This window comes from Ailuropoda melanoleuca, chromosome 15, assembly GCF_002007445.2.
Source record: "Ailuropoda melanoleuca isolate Jingjing chromosome 15, ASM200744v2, whole genome shotgun sequence".
NCBI classification, from domain to species: Eukaryota; Metazoa; Chordata; class Mammalia; order Carnivora; family Ursidae; genus Ailuropoda; species Ailuropoda melanoleuca.
The window spans coordinates 53,252,422-53,276,071 of NC_048232.1; the positions used below are offsets into that span (position 1 = coordinate 53,252,422).

General features: G+C 36.7%; 1 protein-coding gene across 6 annotated transcripts in view; it reads left to right on the forward strand.

The window, feature by feature from the left end:
* The window catches only part of OTOGL (otogelin like), a 127,732-nt gene that overhangs the window by 87,475 nt on the left and 16,607 nt on the right, over nt 1-23,650 (forward strand). For 5 of the 6 annotated variants that reach the window (XM_034644027.1, XM_034644029.1, XM_034644028.1 and 2 more), the window contains 12 exons: nt 4,400-4,479; nt 4,791-4,832; nt 6,993-7,072; nt 9,888-10,065; nt 10,339-10,481; nt 10,706-10,729; nt 10,824-10,916; nt 13,483-13,672; nt 16,398-16,612; nt 19,779-19,920; nt 21,462-21,647; nt 23,254-23,466. In XM_034644027.1, the coding sequence (XP_034499918.1) occupies nt 4,400-4,479; nt 4,791-4,832; nt 6,993-7,072; nt 9,888-10,065; nt 10,339-10,481; nt 10,706-10,729; nt 10,824-10,916; nt 13,483-13,672; nt 16,398-16,612; nt 19,779-19,920; nt 21,462-21,647; nt 23,254-23,466 (1,586 nt within the window). The remainder of the gene's footprint in view (nt 1-4,399; nt 4,480-4,790; nt 4,833-6,992; nt 7,073-9,887; nt 10,066-10,338; nt 10,482-10,705; nt 10,730-10,823; nt 10,917-13,482; nt 13,673-16,397; nt 16,613-19,778; nt 19,921-21,461; nt 21,648-23,253; nt 23,467-23,650) is intronic. The other variant, XM_034644026.1, reaches the window with a different exon arrangement.

Consider the following 23,650-nt stretch of genomic DNA (forward strand, 5'->3'; position numbering starts at 1 on the left):
CCAATAAAAACATAAGTATGTAATACAATATATTGTTAGATGGAGATAGGTGTTATGGAGAAAAAGAAAGGAAAGTAAGGAAGACAGAGAGCAGAAGGCATATATGTGTCTTTGCTATTAACACAGGGTGGTTAGGGAAAAACTCATGAATAAGGTAGTGTGTGGTCAGAGATATAACGGAAGTATGGGAACTGCTCATGTGAATATTTGGGGAAAGAGTCTTTCAGTCTGAGAACAGTGCAAATGTCCTGGGATGGGAATGTGTTTGGTGTGTTCGAAGATAAACAAGGAAGTCAGTTAGTTGGAGCAAAGTGAACAAAACTAAAAGAAGTAGGACATGAAACCAGAGAATCACAGTGGTGTGCAAATCATATAAGGCCTTGTGGCCCATGTGGGGACTTTGTTTTTTCCTCTGAGCAATGCCCTGGTATATTTTGTACAGAGAAGTGACATGATTTGATTTCTGTTTAAAAAGTTTCTTTTGGCTGTTGTACCGACTGTTGGGGAGGTGAAGAACAGGGCAGAACTGGTCAGGAATTCAGATAAGACTTGAAAGGGATTTGACTAGGTTGATAGCCTTGAAAGTTGTGAAGAATGTGAAGATTCTGAATATATTTTGAACTTAGGGCCGTGGTTTTGCAGATTTAATATCAATCATGAGAGAAAAAAGAGTTAGATTCAAGGTTAGGCCTCAACAAATTATAGGTAGAACCATATGAAATTACCATTTTCATAGTAAAAACTGGTCAATAATAGCAAATTCAAATGATTCCACTTACTAGGTGACTTAGTAGCCGTTTATTGAGGTATGGAGGTTGTTAGGAGGAGCAATCCGCAGGAAAAGTCAGGAATTTAGTTCAGAGGATTTTAAATTTGAGACCGAAAATTGTTCATTAGATTTGGCAAAACAGAGAATAAGAAGAAGCAAACTGGAGACAGAGTATAAACAGCTTCTTTCTTTCTTTTCTTTCTTTCTTTTTCTTTTTCTTTCTTTCTTTTCTTTTTTCTTTTTCTTTCTTTCTTTCCCTTTCTTTCTTTCTTTCTTTCTTTCTTTCTTTCTTTCTCTTTCTTTTTCCTTCCTTCCTTCCTTCCTTCCTTCCTTCCTTCCTTCCTTCCTTCCTTCCAAGGAGTTTTGCTGTAAGGGAGAACAAAGAGATGGAACAATAATAGGAGGGAATATTTTTTAAAGGATCTTTTTCCATGAGCCATTTGCGAGCTTCCTTTCTGTGATAGACAACGGGCCTACAAAAGGCCCTGGGTGTGTGAGTGAATGAGACACAGCGCCTCTTTCTGGGAGCTCCCAGCCGTTAGGAAGAAGACAGAAACAAAAGCCCACACTGATAATACAGTGGTAAGAAGGCTAAAGCACTCATGACAACTAGCACACTGTAGTCTTTGTAGTGTGACTCACATGGTGCCGAGTGCTGTGAATTGGGTCATCTCTTTATCCCCGTTGTCAGGGGAGGCACAGAGAGGTGACACAATTTGCTGTCTATGACACAGTTTGCAGGCAGTCGTGGGGCCAGGAATTGAACCTCTACTGGGTATGAAGTGCAATGGGAGCCAGAGAGAAGGAAATATTTCTATTTCTATTTCTTTTCCTTTTTTTTTTTTTTTTTTGAGATTTTTATTTATTCATTTGAGAAAGAGAGAGAGAAAGAGCACACACAAGTCGGGGAGAGGAAAAGGAGAAGGAGAAACAGACTCCCCGCTGAGCAGGGGGCCAGAAGTGGGGCTCAATCCCGGGATCTGGAGATCATTACCTGAGCTGAAGGAGGACAGACACTTAACCATCTGAGCCACCCAGGTGCCCCTCTATTTACTTTCTTAAAAAGAAGAACAGCCAATTCTTATGAAAAGGAGACATCTTCAGCATTCACTTGGATCTCTCAAGTTCACACACCTTCTTCCTGCCTCTTCCAGTAGCCAGCAGGAGGAAGGGACACAACAGGCGTTCCATAGTGAGGAGGGCACCAGGGCAAGGAAGGAAGGAAGACAGAGGGCAGAGAGCACGGCCAGCCTGGCACAGGGGAGGAAATGAGCTATAGTTTGAAGTGGCATTTAGCTACTTTATTATTTCTTGTGGTATAACCAGTCTCCGAGGCGGCTGAACCCAGATCTTCAACGCTTCCATAACTTGGTCTGTAGCTATTCCAAAGCTTCTCTTTTGGTTAGGATACAGAGAAGAGATTCAGGATGAAACTTTGCCTCTGCCAAGCAGTTTCTCATCTCTATCTTCTTTCACCTTTTCCCCCTGCCCTGCCCCAAGGTGCGTAATTATTGCTCACTCTTGGATTTGCAGGGGAGACTCAAGTACGGAGCTGGGGCTTTAACATAGCTCTACACCCCTCCTGCAAGTTCCCAACAGAACCACCACCCTCGTTCTAGATGATGCAGTTTCTGGCACACAGCAAGTGTTAAAAACAAAAATATCTAGTGGAAATGAGAACTTCTATGAGACAAGATGCCAACTAGCATACCATAGAACCCATATGTAAATACAGTTATTCCTGTTATGTAATATACCTATTATAAGACATGGTCTACATCTGAGGCGTTTATTTATCAGTCAGGAGTTGAATAGATTATCAGTTGGATGACAAAATAAAGAAGAATCTGCTGTGTGCGACCATGAAGGCATTTTTAAAGGAATAAGTTACTGATTTTTGCAAAACATTTAAAGAAAGTGGCTGTGGTTTTGACTTGCATAAAACAATCACAGAGTAATTGAGTTGCACAAAAAAGTGGTTTATTTAATTTAATGATAACCGACTGGCTCTAGTCCCTTCATCCATATAGTAACTTTAATTTTTCTGTTTTGTTTAACAAAGTTTAGAGAATAGGAATATCGTACACCAGTTAAAGTTTTACTATTTAAGTTCATTTTATAAAATAAACAATTGATCACATAAACTAAGCCGCTTGTGTAAAAAAAAAAAATCATCTGTGAGGGAGGTATCCAAGAGACGGCTAAATGTGTCTCATGTTAAAAGAGAAATTAGCGGGGCGCCTGGGTGGCACAGCGGTTAAGCGTCTGCCTTCGGCTCAGGGCGTGATCCCGGCGTTATGGGATCGGGCCACGTTATGGGATCGGGCCCCACGTCAGGCTCCTCTGCTGTGAGCCTGCTTCTTCCTCTCCCACTCCCCCTGCTTGTGTTCCCTCTCTCGCTGGCTGTCTCTATCTCTGTCAAATAAATAAAATCTCAAATAAATTAAATAAAATCTAAAAAAAAAAAAAAAGAGAAATTAGCTTTTCTTGCTTTTTAAAGTGTTGCCTGGATTTCCTTCCGCAAACTAGTGCCCTCTGGTGGCTATACTTGCTCTTAGTGTCAAGTTCGTCTCCATCTTCCACGGGAAAGAGGTCTTGAGTATTTTTAATTCAAATTCTTTACTTTACAGATATGGCAGTTGGAAATGTCTAAAAATTAAAAATATTATTACTAACATCTAGTGTATTTGAAAGGCATATAAGCAAGGCTTTGTATAAAAATATTTGCATTAATTCTCTCTAGCATGCATGAATCTAATAATTGGTTATACACAAAAGAATGCATTTATTTCCTTTGAATCAGAATAAATTAGACTCAGCCTCAATTGGACAAGAAAGAAAATGTAACCTTCTTTCTTATATTGACTTCATTCCCTTAGATAAAAGCACTTCAGATGTCTTTGGCCCATGATATCCAAGCCATAGCTTCTTTAAATTTGGCACCCTTGCTTTGCTTCTGTGCCATGCATGAGAAGTGGAGATCCTTAGGAAAACCAAACATCCTGTAACTTGAAATCCAATCTCTATGGTGTCATATACAACCATATCCTCCAAGGCACTGCCGAACATTTGGGCCCTTGAGAACTACGGCTTCTGCTCCTCCCCATCCCTGTCCTCAAAGAATAACAACCATGTTCCACCTCCATACCTTCGACCCAGAGATTCCTCTATCTTTTCAATGACTTCAGGTCTTAATAATAGTCAGGGAGAGCCGCTGTGCTACCAGTGTCCTTAAGGCAAGGATATTTAAAAAGGATCTCTATCTGCTGAGATTTGGGGGAATATAGGAGTGGAAAGTTCAACAAATGTAGATTAAAAACACAATAAATGATCTTTTCCATTTCCAGTGATTTATAGAGCATGTCTTTAGTGTGTCCCAAACGTAAGTGTATGCTTTGAAAAGTCTGTGTTCAAATTCTTCATTAATCATGAATGATATCCATTTATCATCCCCTAAGGATTGGGATTTTGTAAAATGAAGTATGATGGAATGGCAGCAAATGGAGCACTCCTTACTGCTTGACAAGTAGAAAAGAAGACTTTTGGGAAGAATATGTCTAGTTGCATATATTAAATGCAGTATTTTTTTTATATTTTGAACTTTTCACTTTGATTTTTTTTCATGTAAAGCGTTGAAGGATGTTTGCCCTACTGCCCTAAAAATATGATCCTTGATGAGACCACCCTCAAATGTGTTTATCCAGGAGACTGTAAGTGGGAACCTTACCTAATTTATTCTGAAAAATGACACACTTGAACATTTTTTCTCTACTGATAACAAGTGGCTGTAAACAGAAGTTTTAGACAAAGACTTTTATAAGATTCTTCTTTAATATCCCTTCCACGTTTTTTTTTTGTTTCTACTTACTTTCTAAAACATATAAATCTTCCCTTAACATCCCTCCTGTGTTGTCACTCCCAAAACATTTTTCTTGATGCTAAAGAGCCCTATAGGAAGTATATATGGGCCTCATTTTAAGCACAACAGATTAAGGAAGTGTATCTCTGTGTTCTTTTGTAGGCATACCTTTGATTCCCACAGAACCAGCATTAACGCCACCAGGTAAGCCATCTCTGCCCATGCTTACTGCTGTTTTTACCATTTGAGACCCTGAAATTAGCATTTTGTAATTTAAGTCTTGGCACACTTATAACAGCTAACTGACATCAGTACTAGCCCATTGACTAGAAAACCCAGCAGTCACTTCGTTTCATTCCGTAGCTGCTCACTGGCTCAGAGCGCCAGGTTTTCTGAATGGCTTCTTCATTTGGTTCACCTCTTCCTCCATTTCGGTAGTATGGATAACAAGGAATTCCCCTCACATTTTAAACCTAGGATTTGGGTGTCACTAAATCACAGGGGTTAAGTTGACTCTAAAGAGGTGTTAATGCAAATGAAGTCATCCTTTGGCACTTCCACTCCCATTCCTGTGTTCTGTCCCAGCCTCTGGAGTAGGCATTCCAGCTGCTACCTCACTTCTCTCCCTCTCTATGAAATTTGGCTTAGAAAAGAGTGTGACAAATCTATTCGCAGTAAAGCTTGACAAACATAATATATTATTTTTCCTGAGACTATACTTTAGAAACGTTCAGATACTTATTCTTTTTTTTTTTGGTTATATTATCATAGTTTAATTGTATTTCTAATTAAATTATCTGCTAAAAAAGGCAAGTGGCTGTTGTGACATTATGTAGGACTTAAGATTTTGTAGTCCCATGCTAAGAGAATTTTTAAATGACAATGTTCTGAACCAACTATCTAAATAAACAAAATTTTAAAAATTGAAGTATAGTTGACATATATAAACTTCCCTATAACTATCACTATCACCACTATTCTTATTGGCTCCCATTTATCAGGTACTTAGTACCTGCCAGGCATTAGACTAACCACTTGGCAAACATTTAATCCTTACAAGTCTTTAGAATTTTCCATGACTCTGTGCTTGTTTTGGACTAGAACTTTGTTTCCTTTTTGATGGGTTAAATGTTTATGATGATAAGAATAAAAATATTTAAGTCTGTATTAAGTTTCATATTTTCTAGAAGATGCAACATCTGTATATCATGAACATTGCTCCTAGGACTAAGGAATGGGGATCTTTGTTCTTTATTCTGTACATTAGAAACTACAAAATAAGCACAAAATTAAGGTTACTTAGAGAATTTATTTCACTGAAAAAGTAAGTTTTCTTTTACATCACTGTGATAGACTAAATAATGGCCCTCCAGACCTCTTAATCCCAAGAATTTGTGAATATGACCTTATACGCAAAGGGACTTTGCAAATGTGAATAAGTTAAGGATTTTGAGATGGGGAAATTATCCTATATTATCCATATGTACCCAATGCAGTAACAAGGGATAAGGGATAAGAGAGTGGCAAGAGCGTCAGAGTCAGAGAAGGTGACAGCATGACGGAATCAGAGAAGGGGGGAAGGGAGAGAAATTTGAACATATCGTGCAATGACTTTGAAGGTGGAGAAAGGGACCATGAGCCAAAGTATTCCGGCAATCCAAAGAGTTGGAAAAGGGAAGGAAACAGATTCTCCCTTGGAGCCTCTAGAAGGAATGCAACCCTGCTGATACCTTGATTTTTAGGACTTTGACTTCTAGGGCCACAAGATAATAAATTGGTGATGTTTTAAGCCACTGAATCTGTAATAATTTGTTACAGCAGCAACAAGAAATGAAATAGTCATTTTAGGCAGTATCAACCATGGATACTAATTATATCTTAACAAAAGTTCAACCATTCATTTTCGCTGTTCTGTGGTCCTTCAGACTTTGACTACTTTAGAGATAACTTTAGTCCTAACAAAAAGCTTTTGAAGGTGCCTTACACATGTGTTTACCAATCACATCTACAAAACTTGTAACTCCTGAGCACTTTTTAGTGATACTGATATTTTTACCTGTTCACACAATTGTGTTGACACTATCAAGACAGTGAAGATGTCTACAGAATGGTGGCTAAAAAATCTGAGCTTTGGAATAAGACTTTCCAAGTTTGATTCTGGCCCTGACACTTCCTAGCTTACCTGTCTATACCTTCATTTCCTTATCTGTAAAATGATAAGAGTATTGCTATCTGCTTTACAAAGTTCTTAGAGGAATAAATGAAATTATCTGTATAAAATTCCTTAGCACAGTTTCTACTTCATGTAAATTCCATACCTGATGGATACCATTCTCCTAATGGAAAGGATATCTTCATTTCTAGCAGGTCCAGAAACGATTACTCCATCAGACTTCACTGTATTGGACATGCTAACGCCAACAACAACAGGTTTGGAATGTGAGGTATGGCTGGGCAATCTATTCCAGCTACTTGCATTTCCTTTTTGCATCTGTTCAAGTTTCTATATCATTATCCAAATGCTCTTAAACTTCTTTTGCTATGCTCTCTAGTCTATCTTTGCCAAAGATAATAAGAAATATGCATTACATTTTGGCAATTTTTTTGTGCCCTCTCTGAGGCACAGACATAATTGTATTTTCTTAACTGGTTTAAATATGCCTTACTAATTAGATTCTGGTCACACTAAGAAAAACAAAAGTCAAATGAGGTCTTTTTTTCCCCCTGAGATTTTATTTATTATTTTATTTATTTATTTATTTATTTATTTATTTATTTATTTATTTATTTAAGGTTGGGGGGAGAGCATGCACGAGCAGGCAGGAGGAGCAGAGGGAGAGGGAGAGAGGGAGAAGCAGAGTCTCCATTGAGCAGGGCCCCGGTGCGGGGCTCGATTCCAGGACCCCAGGATCATGACCTGAGCCAAAGGCAGAAGCTTAACTTACTGAGCCACCCAGGTGCCCCTCAAATGAGGTCTTAAGTGTGATCCTTTAATAAAAATTTAACTGATGTGGGCTTCTCTTTAGACGGGCATTCAAAAACATTTGTTAAGCAGCTATTATACACTAGGCACTATGGCAGATAACAAAGATGCATTGGCAGGCAAAAAAGGTAAGCTCATTGGACCCCAGAGCTTGTAATTATCTTGGCTGAGACTTGAACACTTAGTTATCTTCTTACTTCAAACCTGCCACTTGTTTGATAAGCCAACTGTTCATTCCACCAATATTTATTTAACACAATTTTTGGCCAGATACTGTCTAAGTACCATAGATTAAACAATATAAAAGCAAGCAAAAATTCATGCCTTTATGGAGTTTTTATTCTACTGGAGGCTCTAAGATAGCCAGTAAGCAAAATAAGTTACTAGTTATATAAAATGTTAGAAGGTATTGCTCAGGAAAACATAAATCTATTTTCACCGACATGCTCAGAAAAACCTCACGGATAAAGTAACTTAAGAGTAAAAGATCTGAAGAAGTTCAAAAACAGAGCCATGCAGAGAACTAAGGCAGTGGGAAGAGCTGTGGGAACCGGGAAACAGGGTTCCAGGCAGAGGGACCAGTAAGTGCAAAGGCCCAGAGGTAAAAAAGTACCCGACATTTTAAAAGAATAATGAGGAGGCCATTAAGTAAGTAAGCAATAAGATAAATAAATGAGATTATTTAAAGCCTTGTAGACGATTATAAAGACCGTGGCTTTTATTTTAAAAGACATAGGAAGACACCGGATATTTTTGAGCACAGAAATCACACGATCTGATTTGCTTTAGGATCATTTTAGCTGCTGTGTGGCGAGCAGGGTGTAAACGGTCAACAGAAGCAGTTAGGGGACTGTTGTAGGAATTTAGGCAGAGATGACAGTGGCATGGACCAGGGTATAGCAGTGGGGTTGGTGAGAAATGCCTGGGTTAGGGGTGTATTTTGAATATAGAGGGCACAGAATTTGCTGAAAGATTAGATGTGGGGTGTGAGTGAAACAGAGGCGTCAAGGATTCTAAGATCTTTCCCTGGAGCAATTAAAGGATAAAGTTGGCATTCATCAGGATGGGGAAATTGTGGGAAGTGAGGGTCTGGTGTGGGTGTCATCAAGAGTTCAGTTTTGCCACATAAAGACTGAGATAGCTCTTAGACATCAGAAAGCTGCAGATTTTCCAGGGAAAGAAAATACTAAAGAAGATGGAGTACTAGGCTATCCTAACTATGTTAGTAGGTCAAGGAAGCTGAGGTCTGAAAACTGATCGTGGGATTTGGCAATGTAGAGTTCATTGGTGACCTTGTTCAGACAGTTTCAGTAGAGTGGAAGGAATAGATTCTTTTAGGCAGTTTAGATGTCATAGGGGCTTTAGTTTTTGTCTAACTGCTTTCATTTTCCTGGTTAAATGGAAAGCAGGGTCAATACTGGGAGTTGATACAATTGCACCCAGAAAATTTTGGAAAATCAGACTCAACTATTTGCCTCCTTTTGGCTCTTAAATTTGGAAGCACTTACTTAATAGTCTCACTGTTTAGAAAAGTATTTAGCCTCTCTTATCCCTGTTTTTGATCACGTATAATATTGGAATGATAGAAATTGACTCACAAAGTATAGGGAGAAGCAAAGGATATAATCTACTATTAGTACACAGCATATAATAGATGCTAAATAGATGTTAGATTTTCTTCCCTATCCCCTGAGATGCGGTATTGTCAAGATCACAGATTTCAGAGTAACAGTCCTTAACTTAAATTCTCACTCCACCACCTACTAGCTATGGGGTCTTGGGCAAGTTACTTTGACCTTCATCCTCCTGATTTCCTCATCTATAAAAAAGGAAAAAATAATAGTACCTCAATCAGAGGGTTGAATGTTTAATGAAATATTTATAGTATGAAGTAGTGATTTTTTAAAACTGATATTAACAGAAGTTATAATGATATTCTAGCTTTACAGGACATATGAAAGCTTGACGTGTATTGTATAGGTCTTTTTGCAAACACTAATGAAGTCAATTTAGAAAAAGATTTCAGTTTCCTCAAATGTCTGAGTATATGGGCAATTCTGATATCAAATCAGTATTAAGGTAAAGCTTAAGTTTAAGCCGAGTATTTTAGAGAGAATACATCAACAAAAATTGTAGTGACATTTAAATTATCTTTCAAAAGCTTTCATACTTAGCGAATGTACACTATGGGCAATGTGAATGGGGAATTAAAAAATTAATTGAAAACATTTGTTCAAAATAGAAAAAAGGAAACTAATTTTCTTTTCTATTAACAGCCTCAACAATTTGATCCTGTTTATAATTGTAGCCAGTATATATGCCTTAATATGGAGTGGCAGTTGTACAACTGGTCTCTTAATTGCCCAAAGGCCTTGGAAATGCCTGACTGTGGTTTCCGGGGAAGGCCCATGCAAGTGAACAGTGATATCTGCTGCCCTGAGTGGGAATGTCCTTGTAAGTTTGCGTTTCTGAAATGGCAGGCAATTTTCCAATCAGGAGGAGATTGTTATTTTTTTTTAACCGATCACCTCACTCATCACACCAAAGTTATTGCTGAACTTTCTCCATTGAATTTATGATTTGATTTTCCAATATACAACTTTTAGAGTTGCTTCTTTTCAAATGTAATAACCTAATTTAAAAGTTGCTTTTTTTTTTAAGGAGCAATCATTACTACAACTACAAATAATTCGTTAATGATCGACTCTCTATCATTTTTATTTTTAGGTCGGTGTTCCATGTTGTCAGAACTGAGCATTATTACATTTGATGGAAACAATGCAGCATTGTATAGTATGGCTTCTTATATCTTAGTAAGAATTCCTGGGGAAATTATAGTTGCTCATATTGAAAAATGTTCCATGAATCAGGTAGGTCATAATCCATTCTCGTGTCGTTTCCTCATGATGTACACTGCAACATTAGATATTCTCAGAGCAAGAAGGGGCTCAAGAACTCACTGAGATTTATCTTCTAGTACTTAAAAAACGTTTCATGTGAATATATTTAGAGGCATGTAATATTAATTTGAATAATGTTTTTAAGAAGTCAAGCAATATATTTTTTAAAGTGTTTTTTATACATTTTTTTTCAGAATGGAAATTCACTTAAAAAGCTAGTGAGTATTTGCAAAATGTTTCATAAATCCCTTCTCTTCATTGCTAAAGTTTTGTTTAACTTCATAAAGTTTTAATTTTTTTTTTCAAATTAAGGCATCCTCCGGAAGAATGTATGGACTTTGTTTTAAGAAGTTAAATTTGACAATATCTATACATAAAATACTTGTTAATCGGGCAGCAAGAAAGGTAAGAGCACAAAGTTAAAAGATAGCCTCACATTGGAGAAAATTAAGAAATTATGTTAAACACAATTATTTCCAAAAACAGCGGAAATTAAACATATCAGTGGAGTTTCATTGTTACTGTGTTTAATCATTGTTTTCATGGACAGTAAAAAATGGTGTTTCTTAATATTATATTTCTCCTTCCGTAATGTAACAAGTGTTGCAAATATTTCTCCCCTTGTGAGATTAACTATAACAGCCATGTCAAAAACATGAAATCCCTCTTGGGTAATGTGAGTCTTTTAGTTGCAGAGCTAACATTAGTGTTTTAAATTAGACAAAGTGGAAATGATGTAAAAAAAGGAGGAATCACAAGGTTGAAAAACATAGTAACTAAAAATACCAGAATGCAGACCACCAAGAGAAAAATAGTTTTGAAGTGCTGATGTTAATTTTGCAATGAATATGTGATAGCTAAAATAAGAAAAAATGGAGAAATATTTAACAATTGAAATAAACTGAAGAAAGGGGATATTTTATCAAAAGATTGAAAAAAGCCATTTAGTTTTATAGCAAAAAGCCTTTATCCCAAGGAATCTATATTTACTGGAGAAGACTGAGTTACAAGCTGGGTCCTTCACCTATATGGTTCTCTCAAAAATCTAAGAAAATAACGTGTAAAGATTTTGCTAAAATGAGATGTTACATGCTTTCTAGAAATGATTCTGTCTTTTTTAACACAGGCCAAACATTCTAGACTGGAAACAATTATTAAAATGAACCTAAAATATAGTAAGGTGTTAAAAGCTTAATTTTAAGTAAAGCAAAATATATGAATGGGGAAATTGTTTGGATGATAGCATTTGTTTGTACCTTTGATTTGATCAGGTTGATACATTAACAGGAAGTGGGTGGGAAATAAATTTAAACTCACATCTGGTCAGTGCTATTAGTGAGCATTTGGGCCAAAGCACTTAGTTTTGGCTTCAGTTGAATTCACCTCTGGTCATGTATTCAGTTAAAAACTAAATCTTTAAGAATCATTTATTGAGAGTTTAAATGATAAAACAACAAGGTCCTGGTCTCAAGTAACTTGTAGCTGTATTTGAGGGGCTTAAATATAATTGTCTACCAATTAGAAAGCAATAGGAGGTATAGTGATAGAGTTTGACTAATGTGTCATGGAAGGAGGTCACTTAATGCAGTTTATAGGAAGGTCAAATAGGTATTTTTGGAGGAGGTGACACCTAAGAGAAATCTTTTTTTTTTTTTTTAGATTTTATTTATTTTTTATTTGTTAGAGAGAGCATGCACAAGCAGGGGGAGCGGCAGGCAGAGGGAGAGGCAGGCTTCCTGCTGAGCAAGGAACCCGATGTAGGACTCGAATCCAGGACCCTAGGATCATATCTGAGCCTAAGGCAGGCACCTTTTTTTTTCTTTTTTTTTTGGTGGATTTTTTTTTTCATTTATTTTTTATTTTTTGTATAATTTTTTATTATGTTATGTTAGTCACCATACAGTATATCCTTAGTTTTTGATGTAGTGTTCCGTGATTCATTATTTGCATATAACACCCAGTGCACCATGCAATATGTGCCCTCCTCAAGCCAGGGGCTTAACCCAGCCCCCTGAGCCACCCAGACATCCCACCTAAGAGAAATCTTAAAAGAAAGCAGAAATTAACCAGGCAGGAGTAAGGATATTTCAGCCTGCAGGTGGCAGTATGAGGAAGAGATAAAGATGAGAAATTGGATGGTTGGTGAGACACGACCAACAAAGTTTCTGCTGGTTCTATGTCTCTGTCATTATTTAAAACAGTGTTTTTCTAAATATAATCATCAGATTGCCTACATTTGTATTACCAAGAGTACGTGCTAAAAATACAGAGCCTAGAATCCCATCCAAACCTCGGAAATAGAATCTCTGGGAAACTTAATCTTTACCAAGCTTGACAGATGATTGTGAGGAACATTACAATTGAACACTGATTTAGAAGATCAAAGAAAGGACCTGATTAAAGAAAACATCCTGAAAATACCTTTATTACCCTAAGTTCATATTGGTAGATAATGGTGTAATCAACATGTATTGAGGGAAACAGACAGAAAAGCATACGTAATACAAAAGAAAGTTAAGTTTTAAAGAAAATAAGGGGCAACAAGGTTAGAACAAACACTGAACATAGCAAGATACAACAAAGGAATAATAAAGGAACTAGAAGTTGTGAGAAGCTGAGGCAGCAGCGGGGAAATAAATATTTAAAAACTTGGGAAATAGTTTATATTCAACAAGAAGAAATGGAATCATCCAAATTCTACTTTTAATGAGTGTATATTGAAATATAAATTTTTTTTTAAGATTTCATTTATTTATTTGACAGAGATAGAGACAGCCAGCGAGAGAGGGAACACAAGCAGGGGGAGTGGGAGAGGAAGAAGCAGGCTCATAGCAGAGGAGCCTGATGTGGGGCTCGATCCCATAATGCTGGGATCATGCCCTGAGCCGAAGGCAGACACTTAACTGCTGTGCCACCCAGGTGCCCCTATAAATATTTTTCTAACAGATGTAAATTCATTGTGTTATTTTAGGTAGAAGTGGATTCTATTGCTGTGCCTCTGCCCTTTTCAAGTCAAGAACTGTCCATAGAAGATTCTGGTACCATGTATGTTATCACAACTCCAGCTGGACTAATCATAAAGTGGGCTCACCTTACAGGGATCATAGACATCCATTTTGGCTTTCGATTTAACTTGTCATCTTACACAGAAGGACTCTGTGGTGAGCATTGCTCTCAAATCTCAATTTCTTCTAATTTTTTTTTTCCTATTCACATGACACCGTTTTGGCTCCTGATGACCCACTTTTCATATTTGAGGTGTGATGTTAACTTCCAGTTCCTCACGTGAATACTAAAGAAAGCAGTGACTTTCAATACATGGGCTAAGAAGCAAGAAAGAACAGTTCAATTTGCATGTTTAATGGAAATACATATTTACTACTACTATTGCAATACTGTTTATACTCCTACTGTGTTCTATATTCTATATATATCCTATTATATTCATCTTTATTAATCATTAATAAAGTGCCAAACACTATTTTATATACTTGAACTTATTCAATTCTAACAATAGCCTTCGTAAGTTGGTATTAATTTATAAGTGAGAAATATGAGTTACAGAAAGATTAAAGGCTTAAAAAAGTTTGTTTCTTCCTTAATATGTTAAAATTTGAAATAAGGGAAAACTTAGTTGTTTAAGCTACCTTGAAAGTTACAGGGAACACAATGTTCTCAATATTTGTCCCAGTTTTATTATTAAGTATAATGTCTAGATGTATCTTTACAACTAGGTTAATGTCACACCATGTTACATAGACACATAAAGAGTTATAAGCCAAAGGAAACAAATTAGAAATATCTCTACTTACACAACAAAATAAAAAAGTATAATACTGGCTTTGATATCTGATGGAGGCTATTCTTTTTGTAGCTCTGTGCTCTGAAGTGAACATCAGTTTCCTCATCTTTAAAATGGGAATAGCAGCATTCTCCCTTCAAGATTGTTGTTAGGGTTGAATGTGAAAGTTAATGTCAACACTTAACACATTGCTTAATACACATGATCAATAAATGTTAGCTTAGTAAAATATATCTACTTTAATCTCACCAAACATTAATTGAGTAAAAGTTTATGGATCACCTTCTGAGTGTTTAGACTCAGTGCTTGGTGTTGACAATGCAAAAACAAATAAAACTAAGTCCTATCCCTCAACAAATTACATAAAACACCCAGATTTCTTCCTTAAAGCATTTAATGCAAAATGTGGCTAAAAGGGTTTAGGTATTTCCTTGCCTATTTATAGGATGCTAAACATAGCACAGAGTTCTTTGGAGACTGAAGATTATCACTGTGGAAATAGTTATTTTTGAGTATGTATCATATTGAGTATATATAATAAATCAATAATTATTATTGAGTAATATGCAGAGACTTTAGGAATGCGTATTTTCTCTGATGATTTATCATTTCTACGTGCTATGATTTCTGTTTGAGTTTGTGGATTTTTTTCCTTCACTTATTGTCAGCTCATGCTTTTACAGACATACTTTGCTAACTGGATTCTTAAGTAATCACTGTAGAGAAAGGGGTAGGATCACCTTTTTGCTAACCGAGGGTACCCTCTAAAGTTCATGACCTCCATAGTTGGTGAAGAATGGTTTTTGTAAAAGGGAAATCTGGGTGCTGTCAGGTCTGAAAAAGTTGCAGTGACCATGAGTATGACCTAAATTGAGCAGGGACACCAGAAGGAGAGGTTTGTACAAATACCTTGTTCTATACAGCACTGTGAAGTTTATAGGGCTGGTGGCTGGAGCTGCAATAAAAACAACTTTTTATTAGCAATACCTTTTCTCCAGGAAAGTTTAGACTTAAAAAATAGTAACTGCTTGACAGTATAGTTCACTTCACTCGAGTTTTATTTTTTATTTGTTTGTTTTTGCATTGCCTTCAGTCCTTTGTACATTTACAAGGACAAGGCAATTATGGTAGCAGCAATCTTTATGATCTTAATATGCCCACTTGAGGATTATGATTTGATACTTGAAGAAAATGTTCAAGTTGTATCTTTTATAGCTGGAGCCTTGGGGACTAAGAAAAAATATGTCTTAAGGTAGAGTGGGATTCAGCTCAAGTATGATCAGGGTCCGGGCTATTTCTCTGCACTTCCCTTGGCTCTGCATGCCACTGGATGAAAAGTAAGCTCTGTCCCCATTCTGGCCTTCCTCAGGAAGCTAGAGGGTATGGCAGGTCAAAGCATGGTAACGATCAACAGGCCACATCATCCTAAGGAAGGGAGATTGTCTATGTCTTAGAATTCCCAGGTCAAATCCTGTTTGGCAGTGGTTGTCCAAATGTTGAATGTATCCACGTGTGTAGGTGACTGCCTGACCTGACTGGTTTATTACCTGTAACAGTTGTTAATGCACAGGAGTAAGGACTACCTTTACACAGATCATGGCCCTCTCCTGTAGTGGTGATGGGGCAGGGATACTTCCTGAAGGTAGAATTTAATGTTTTCAGGCAGGCTTTTCCTGGGGGAATGGATGCCTGGGAGGCAATCACCAAATGACCACTACTCTAAGGAATATCTTGGAAAGGTTAAGAACTAGTTCTTCAATTAGGAGATAGTGGTAATAGTGAAGGAGTGTGGGAGCAGAGTCAATCTCCTCTTTCTTCATTTTCATCATCTTAACACATTTGTTGACTTCTAGGATCGTGGTTTCTTTCTTATCTGGTTAAGACATCTTTGTACTATTTTATCAAAGAATCAGATACATAATTAAAAAATCCATCAACATTAAAGGGAAAGGATATTCATTTGGCACCTTGTTCAGTAAATAATTTATTCTTTTAAAATCAATTATTAAGATGATTTATTTCTGCTGCCTACCTTTGGTTTAGTGAAAAAAGTTTTTCCTTCTAAATGTCACATATCTTTCTAGGAATTTGCAATGAGGATCCAGATGATGATCTAAGGATGCAAAATGGCACAATTATTACAAATATGGAAGACATAGAATTATTTATTGAGAGCTGGGAAATTGAGAAATCATTTGAAGTAACAACAAGAAGACCTGTTAGGAATTGCACTGAGCATGACTGCAGTCAATGCATTGAGTTATTAAATAGAAGAGTTTTCATTCCATGCCATAATAAAGTAAGTTAAGGGCAACCCTAAATAAGAACTGTCATGTTGGACATGTTGAGAGTAAGACCAATAAATTCCTGTTCTTGCCATGATGTTCTTCTACTGAGAATAGTTTAGCCCCAAACCTTCTGTCCGTGTGCTTTGGAATTCAGAATCATTTACTTTTATAGACTTAAAGAGATAGGAAGGATAATTACCTTGCTTTTCAGAGCTGTATCTACAGCTTTCAAGAAAAATGAAATGATGTCCTGTGAATAAAAGCCTCTAGGAGAAAGAATCAATGTCACTTGATAACCCAGTAGAGAAACCAAGACAGTGAGGATATTATCCATTCTCTATGATCCTCGCATCTTAGGCGTATACTTGTAATAGAGCCTGTCATATATTCAATTTAAACATTCTTTATTTGTCTTTAACTTTCTGACTTTATGTGACTAGTAGATATTTTAAGTAATCTCTATCATTAAAAAAAATCCATTGTTAGGGACACAGGACAGACAAATACAGCATTTCATGAATCATTTAATGAAAAGTCTGTGAGCATCTAGCACTTACAAGGCACCGTGTTAAACTCCTGTAATCCAAAGACGAGTAAGACTCTCCCTTATTCTCAGGAGGTCTGGTGGGAAAGTAAGCCTGTGGACAGATACATGACAATATAGAGTCTGGAGGTATATGGGAGCCCAGGTTTGGAGAAGACTTCTCATAGCTTTAGATATTTGATTTTTTGAGAAGGATGAATTTCCCAGGAAAGAAGAGGGAGGAAGGGACACCTAGGCAGATACAACAATATGTGCAAGAACAAGTTTTGTGTAAAAGGGCGTGTTAAGAAGACGTTGAAATGGTTGAGTGTAAGACACATGGAGGGGAAGAGCCTGGAAAGGAAGCTGAGGGAACTGTCAAAGCAGGAAGGAGCTCCCGCGCAGCACGGCCCATGCTAGACTATGAAGTTCTACACTCCGTAATTCTCAGCCTGTCCCAAGTGTTCCCTCAAGGAAAGGCAAAGGATGGCAAGTCATGGGATAAAAACGGCAGATCTTTTGGCAGCTTCAGTTTTACTTGGAGATTTGGATGCAGATGGGTTTTTAAAAAGCAGGTATATAAAAATGAAAAACATAAATACTTTAAAACTCAGTTTAGTATCATTTTAATGTCTTTTTAAAGCATAACGATTTTTGGGATACCTGCATGGCTCAGTTGGTTAAGGGTCTGCCTTTGGCTCAGGTCATGATCCCAGGGTCCCGAGATCTAGTCCTGCATCAGGCTCCTTGCTCAGCAGCGAGCTTGCTTCTCCCTCTGCCTGCCACCCCCTCCCCCACTTGTGCTCTCTCTCTGACAAATAAATAAATAAAAATAAAATCTTTTTTTTAAAAAAAGCATAACGATTTTCTTTTTTTTAACAATGATTTTTTAAAAGATTTTATTTATTTATTTGAAGTTTCTTTCACTTACACTTAAAGTTGCTGCCAAACCATCTTATCAAGGCTTTCAAGGTCCTCTACACTCTGGCCCACCCACTTCTCTAGCTTCCTCTCTGCTACACTCTTCTTGCTTACTAAACTCCAGTCTCCTTTCAACTCTTCGAATATTCCAAGGTTTTTCCTGCCAGTGGGCTTTTAAGCTTCTAGTTTTTCCGGCCAGAATACTTCCCGCCTCTGATTGATTTTAGTATGGTGACTCCTTTGGATTCTATTCAAAGACTTTTTTTAGCTATGAGATCCACAGGCAGAGAATAGGTCTGTGTTTTGATCTTTATGCTCCTCATGCATAGGACGGTGCCTGATAGGCAGTTGGGGTTCAATAAATTATGAAAGCCTGTATAAGTGAACATATGAATGGGGGATACAGGAGAGTCAGCTTTTGTGGGTTAAGTGGAAAGGTAAATAATTTTTAACTTTGGGTAAATTAAGTCATATGGGATTTCAAAGCAAAAATACCCAGAAAAAGCTCAGAAACATAATTCTGGAGCTCAGAGGAGGTAAGTGGAGGCCAGGGATCAGGTTTGGGGAATTATTTGTGTGTGGATTTTTAAAAATAACAACAACTGCCAGAGTCTGCCCTGTACATTTACTGTATATGAGCTCACAGCTATCTTAAGTAGTAAGTGTATGATTAACTCTTTAACTTATGAAGAAACCGAGGAAAAGATTTACATGCCCAAGACAGTGGTATGAGTCCAGGAAGAACGTTTGTAGCTAGTAAACATGACTATTGAGGATGAGGTCTAGAGAAACACTCAGAATAAGAGGCAGCAGGGGAACTGACACTGGACAGGTGAACAGGCAATAGAATGAAGTACACTCAAGGTCCAAGGAGGGGGTTTTAGGAAGGAAACTCTGTGTTCCCTGGGTTCCACAATGACGCTGCTCTTGACCACAGAAGTATTCCATGTGAAGTGAAGTATTGGAAACCAAGGGAATGCTATAAAGAAGACTAAAAGAATGTAGAATCTTGGTCTTTATAGATATGGACCTTGAAGAGGAAAGGATGGGATATGAAAAATATGAAGTATTTTTATCTGGCCCTTTGAACTGTGTCAGAATTTGGCATCTGCACATAGATCTTTGGTATGTTTGCTGAATGAACGAGTAGAGAGAAAAATTGGAATAGATGTTGCTACAAGTTAAATTATTTAGATTTCAGGCATTTCTAAATCAAAATGAAACAATCTGTAGGGAGAAATGTCTTTAAATTGAGGCATGTCAAATTATGTAAATTATTCCATGTTCAATATTAATACATAGTTTTTGAGAAGCATTTATGACCTCATTTAATAAATAATGCCATGTATCATTATGGAATGCTTCAGGAAATTCTGGTTTTATCATCATAGATTAAAGTCCCATTCAGTATATGGAAAAGATGATTGTGACCCAAAGTATAATGTCAGAAATAGATTTTGATAGGTCCACATACTTTGTTTCTTTTTCATCTTTATAAGATAGACTTATGTAGATTAGTGCAGACAATATTTACCTTATCTAAAATGTGTTTAAAAATATTGTCACATCAGAGGTGACGTCTAGGATTCTGAAGTTTGCAATCTAAGGTCAAGGAAGATCCATAATATGTATGAACTTGCTACCCTTGGATTCTCTGAATAGTTTTAGACTAACTTAGGGTCTTTAGAGAAATAAAACAACATAACTTATCCCAAGGCAAAATGTGTCTCTAGGTTTCACCACAGAACTTTTGTGAAAAGATGTGGATCAATTATACCTATTTTTGGAACTATGAATGTGATGCACTTTCTGCATACGTGGCTCTCTGCAACAGGTTTGACATCTGTCTTCAGTGGAGAACACCTGATTACTGCTGTAAGTAGTACATTTTCAATAATATTTTCTAACAGTCAAATAGCACTCCATGTTTTGCATTCCCTTTTCATTTTTTCAGGACAAAATAATTTCATAAGAATAAAATGCAGATAAATGTAACCTAGAAGTTAGAGGTCAGCTCTCCCACACGGACAACGTCTAGTTTCATTTTGATCTAAATCTAAGGTCAGCCTCAACCCTCCCAAAAGAAAACCTAGTCCACAAAATATGAGTCAGCAAAACCAATGGAAATATTGAAGAAATCACAGGGGATTGAACAGGGATTTTAATTCTGTATCCCAAAGCACATTTTGTTGGTCTCAATTCAGCCTGCCTCATTTGCCCCCCTGCTTGTCTCCTAGCTTGTGAAGAAGATGCATATTTTTCTGTTCCCTTTTCCTCCTTTCCTGACATAGTATCCACTTCCTGGAAACTAATCTTTCTGGCTTTCTTTGATCAGTATTTGGGTTCAGTCTTTTACCAAATACATGTTTGTGAATCCTTTTTCTTTTGTATGTATTCTTTGACAGTTTTTATCTATGAGGCTCATGTTTTCTCATTGAGTTATAATTCTTTTCATAAAAACTTTATTAAACCTATATCCAGTCCTGGGTACATTTCACAGAAAATACTGTTAATTTAATTTAAGAAATAGCAATTAAATGGATTAAGTGGTAAAAATATGGTCAAAATGAATATTAGTGAAATATTCCAAAATAAAATAAAAGTTTTCATTTTCCCTAGAAGAAAAAGTAAAATACATATAGAAAGGAAAATATATCACAAATACCAGTTACATGACTTCATTTCAGAAATAAAGCAGCTCCTGATGTGTTCTACTATCCCTTACCTCTCTTTGCTCCCAGAGGTAATCATTATTCAAGAGTGGTATTGCTTGATTCATAGGAAATGTATGACATTTCTAATTTTAATAGACACCATCAAATTGTTCCCGCTGAGATTTAACCAATTTACACCCCTACCAGCTGTGTGTTCATTTTTTAACAGTATGATTTTTTAAGATCACTGAGAATCAAAAGAATTTTCTAAAACATCATTTAGAAACTGTTCAGCAATGGTAGTTTCTTTTGACAGTGAAGGATTAAACCTAAACACACAGCATTTTTCTTTTTTATGGCTTGCTTGAGTCACATACTTAAAGCATATTTCTGTGCTTATTCTGAGTGGAACTGTTGTATCTCTTCACTACGCAGAGAAGTAACTTCATACTAGTTGACTCTGTATTTATGCCAAGCATATTTGGGCTGCCTCTTGATCATATTTACTTGTTACAAATCAGATGAGCTTTTCTTACTATAACATAACATATAACGCTAGCTGGACCCCTGGAAGATATTCAAAAATACGTATTGCTTATTTTGTTTCTAGTTCTTGGTTACATAATAAATGAAAAATGAAATTTGAAGAGATGGAAATCGGCAAACTTCATTTTCCGAAAGAAATCTGACATTTCTTCCTTTTACTATAATCCAAATAGGTGGCTTTTATCATTAGCAAATTCTGTCCTCTGTTATTCATAGCTCTGAGTTGCCCAGAGGGGAAGGAATATCAACCCTGTGTGAGGACTTGTGAAGCAAGAACATGTCTGAACAGATGGTTCTATGGACATTCCTCATGCCTGAATTTAAGAGAAGATTGTGTGTGCAAAAATGGAACCATCCTTCATAGGCCAGACTCAATTCAGTGCATTCCAGAGCAAGAATGCGGTAAGCAGCAGAGTGGTGTGCAAAATGACTGCTTAGGGACTCGGCAAATAAATAAAGCTTTTTTAGATCTTGGGGACATGTGCTGAGAAAGACTGATCAGCAGGTCCCCTAGGTGTTGGAAAGAAAACCAGTTTGTTTGTAGTTTGATTTTAAAATGATTTCAGTTGAAGTTACCCAAATTAGATGCCTTGGTGGTGATGTGGATTTGTTGTTGTTGTTGTCCCAAGTTGTTATTTAAATTCCAGTTAGTGAACATACAGTGTAATATTAGTTTGAGGTGTAGAATTTAGTGATTCAACACTTACACACAACACCCGGTGCTCTTTACAAGTGCCCTCTTTAATCCGCATCACCCATTTAACACCCCCCTTACAGTGATGCAGTGATGATGTGTTTTAATCTCTACCTATGCCTATAATAACTAGGCGAGGGTATGATAAATTAAGAATTAAGAGCATAGGATGTGAACTGAATTGAAATTCCAATCATTTCATGTAATAGTGATTCATCTTTACCTCTTTGAGCCTGGGTTAGCATCTGTAAAATGGGGAAAATAATAGCATTTATCCCATAAAGTTAGCGTGGGGATACATAAATAATACAAAGCATTTTGCCACAGTGCCTAGAGAAAAATAACCTCTCAAGAAATGTCAGATAGTGTTATTATATGGGAGAAAACATTTAATTTTTCTACTTTCATTTTCAAACGTTTCATTCTGACTCATTGTCTCCATGGTGGTTGCAGATGAAAATAGTGCAAAATTGAGAAAGTTGCAGTACAGAGCTTAACATTGCAGTTAGAGGAAAAGAGATTAAGCTAATAATGAAAGAGAATGGGCAAGTTGAAATGAAATGCAAATATAGTTCCAGAAACAAGTTTGTGTTTGCCATTGAGAAAAGTATTTGTAGAAGACTTTGAGAATAAACAGGCATGCTTGTTTTTTTAGGAATCTGTGAGGTTGGTTTGATAGTAAGGAGAATAATACAAAAGAAGTTCATTTGAGGCTGGGGATATGGTGGTCACTGTATTCATCTCTATCATTTTTAAAAGAACTACCAGTGGACTGTATTTATCATTAAGTAAAACTTCAATAATAAAACTACATAATCACTAAATAATAAGTTACTAAATGATTAGCTACTTCCCACATTTAGATTTTAAAGCAGACATGTTTTGAATTTTCATATGACAAAAATGATAACTGTGTGGTAGGGACTTTTTTTTTCCTAATACCACTCAGTTTGAATAGTTAATATTTTAAAACTAACTTACATTTGTTTTACTGAGTTTGTTCAAGTGAAATAAGTCATATTAAAAGACAAAATGAATAAGAAATAATGAACAGGTTATCTTATGTATGGAAGAGGACATGAAAATTTACAGAAAGTTGTAGAAGGGCAAAATAGTTTTGTAGACTACATTACAAATTTCAGGGAAGAAAAATGTAAGCTACTGGCCGATAAAAAGAGGAATATAAGAAAGGATAAATCTGTGACATGTTATCTATGTCACTGAGCCAAGTCATGGTCTGAAATCCAAACATCACAGCCTGATTTATTTTAGTGTCCGGGTTATGAGTGATGTAACATTGTCCATCTTTTTAAGCATGCACAGATAGTGAAGACCAACCTCGCACTGCTGGGGAGGTTTGGAATGGGGGCATTGATGAATGTGCCCTCTACAAATGTTTGGAGAATGGAAGTATTATTCCTATAGAACCGGATTGTGATGAAGAGCCCTCTCCAGTTTGTGAACGAGAAGCTGAAGTTGTCCTGAGCATCACTGACAAGTGGACCTGCTGTTCAAAGGAAGTTTGTGGTATGTGTGAAGGCTGAAGCCTTCCCATCCGTCAATGCCACAAAATATGTTGATATTATTTGTGAAAAGAACAGGGCATGCATAATGTTTAGTAAACAAAACGGCTGAGGTAAAAACAGAAATAGGGCCATAAATATCATTCTACCTTCTCAAAGCAAGTCTTTACTCATTATGATTTTGCTGA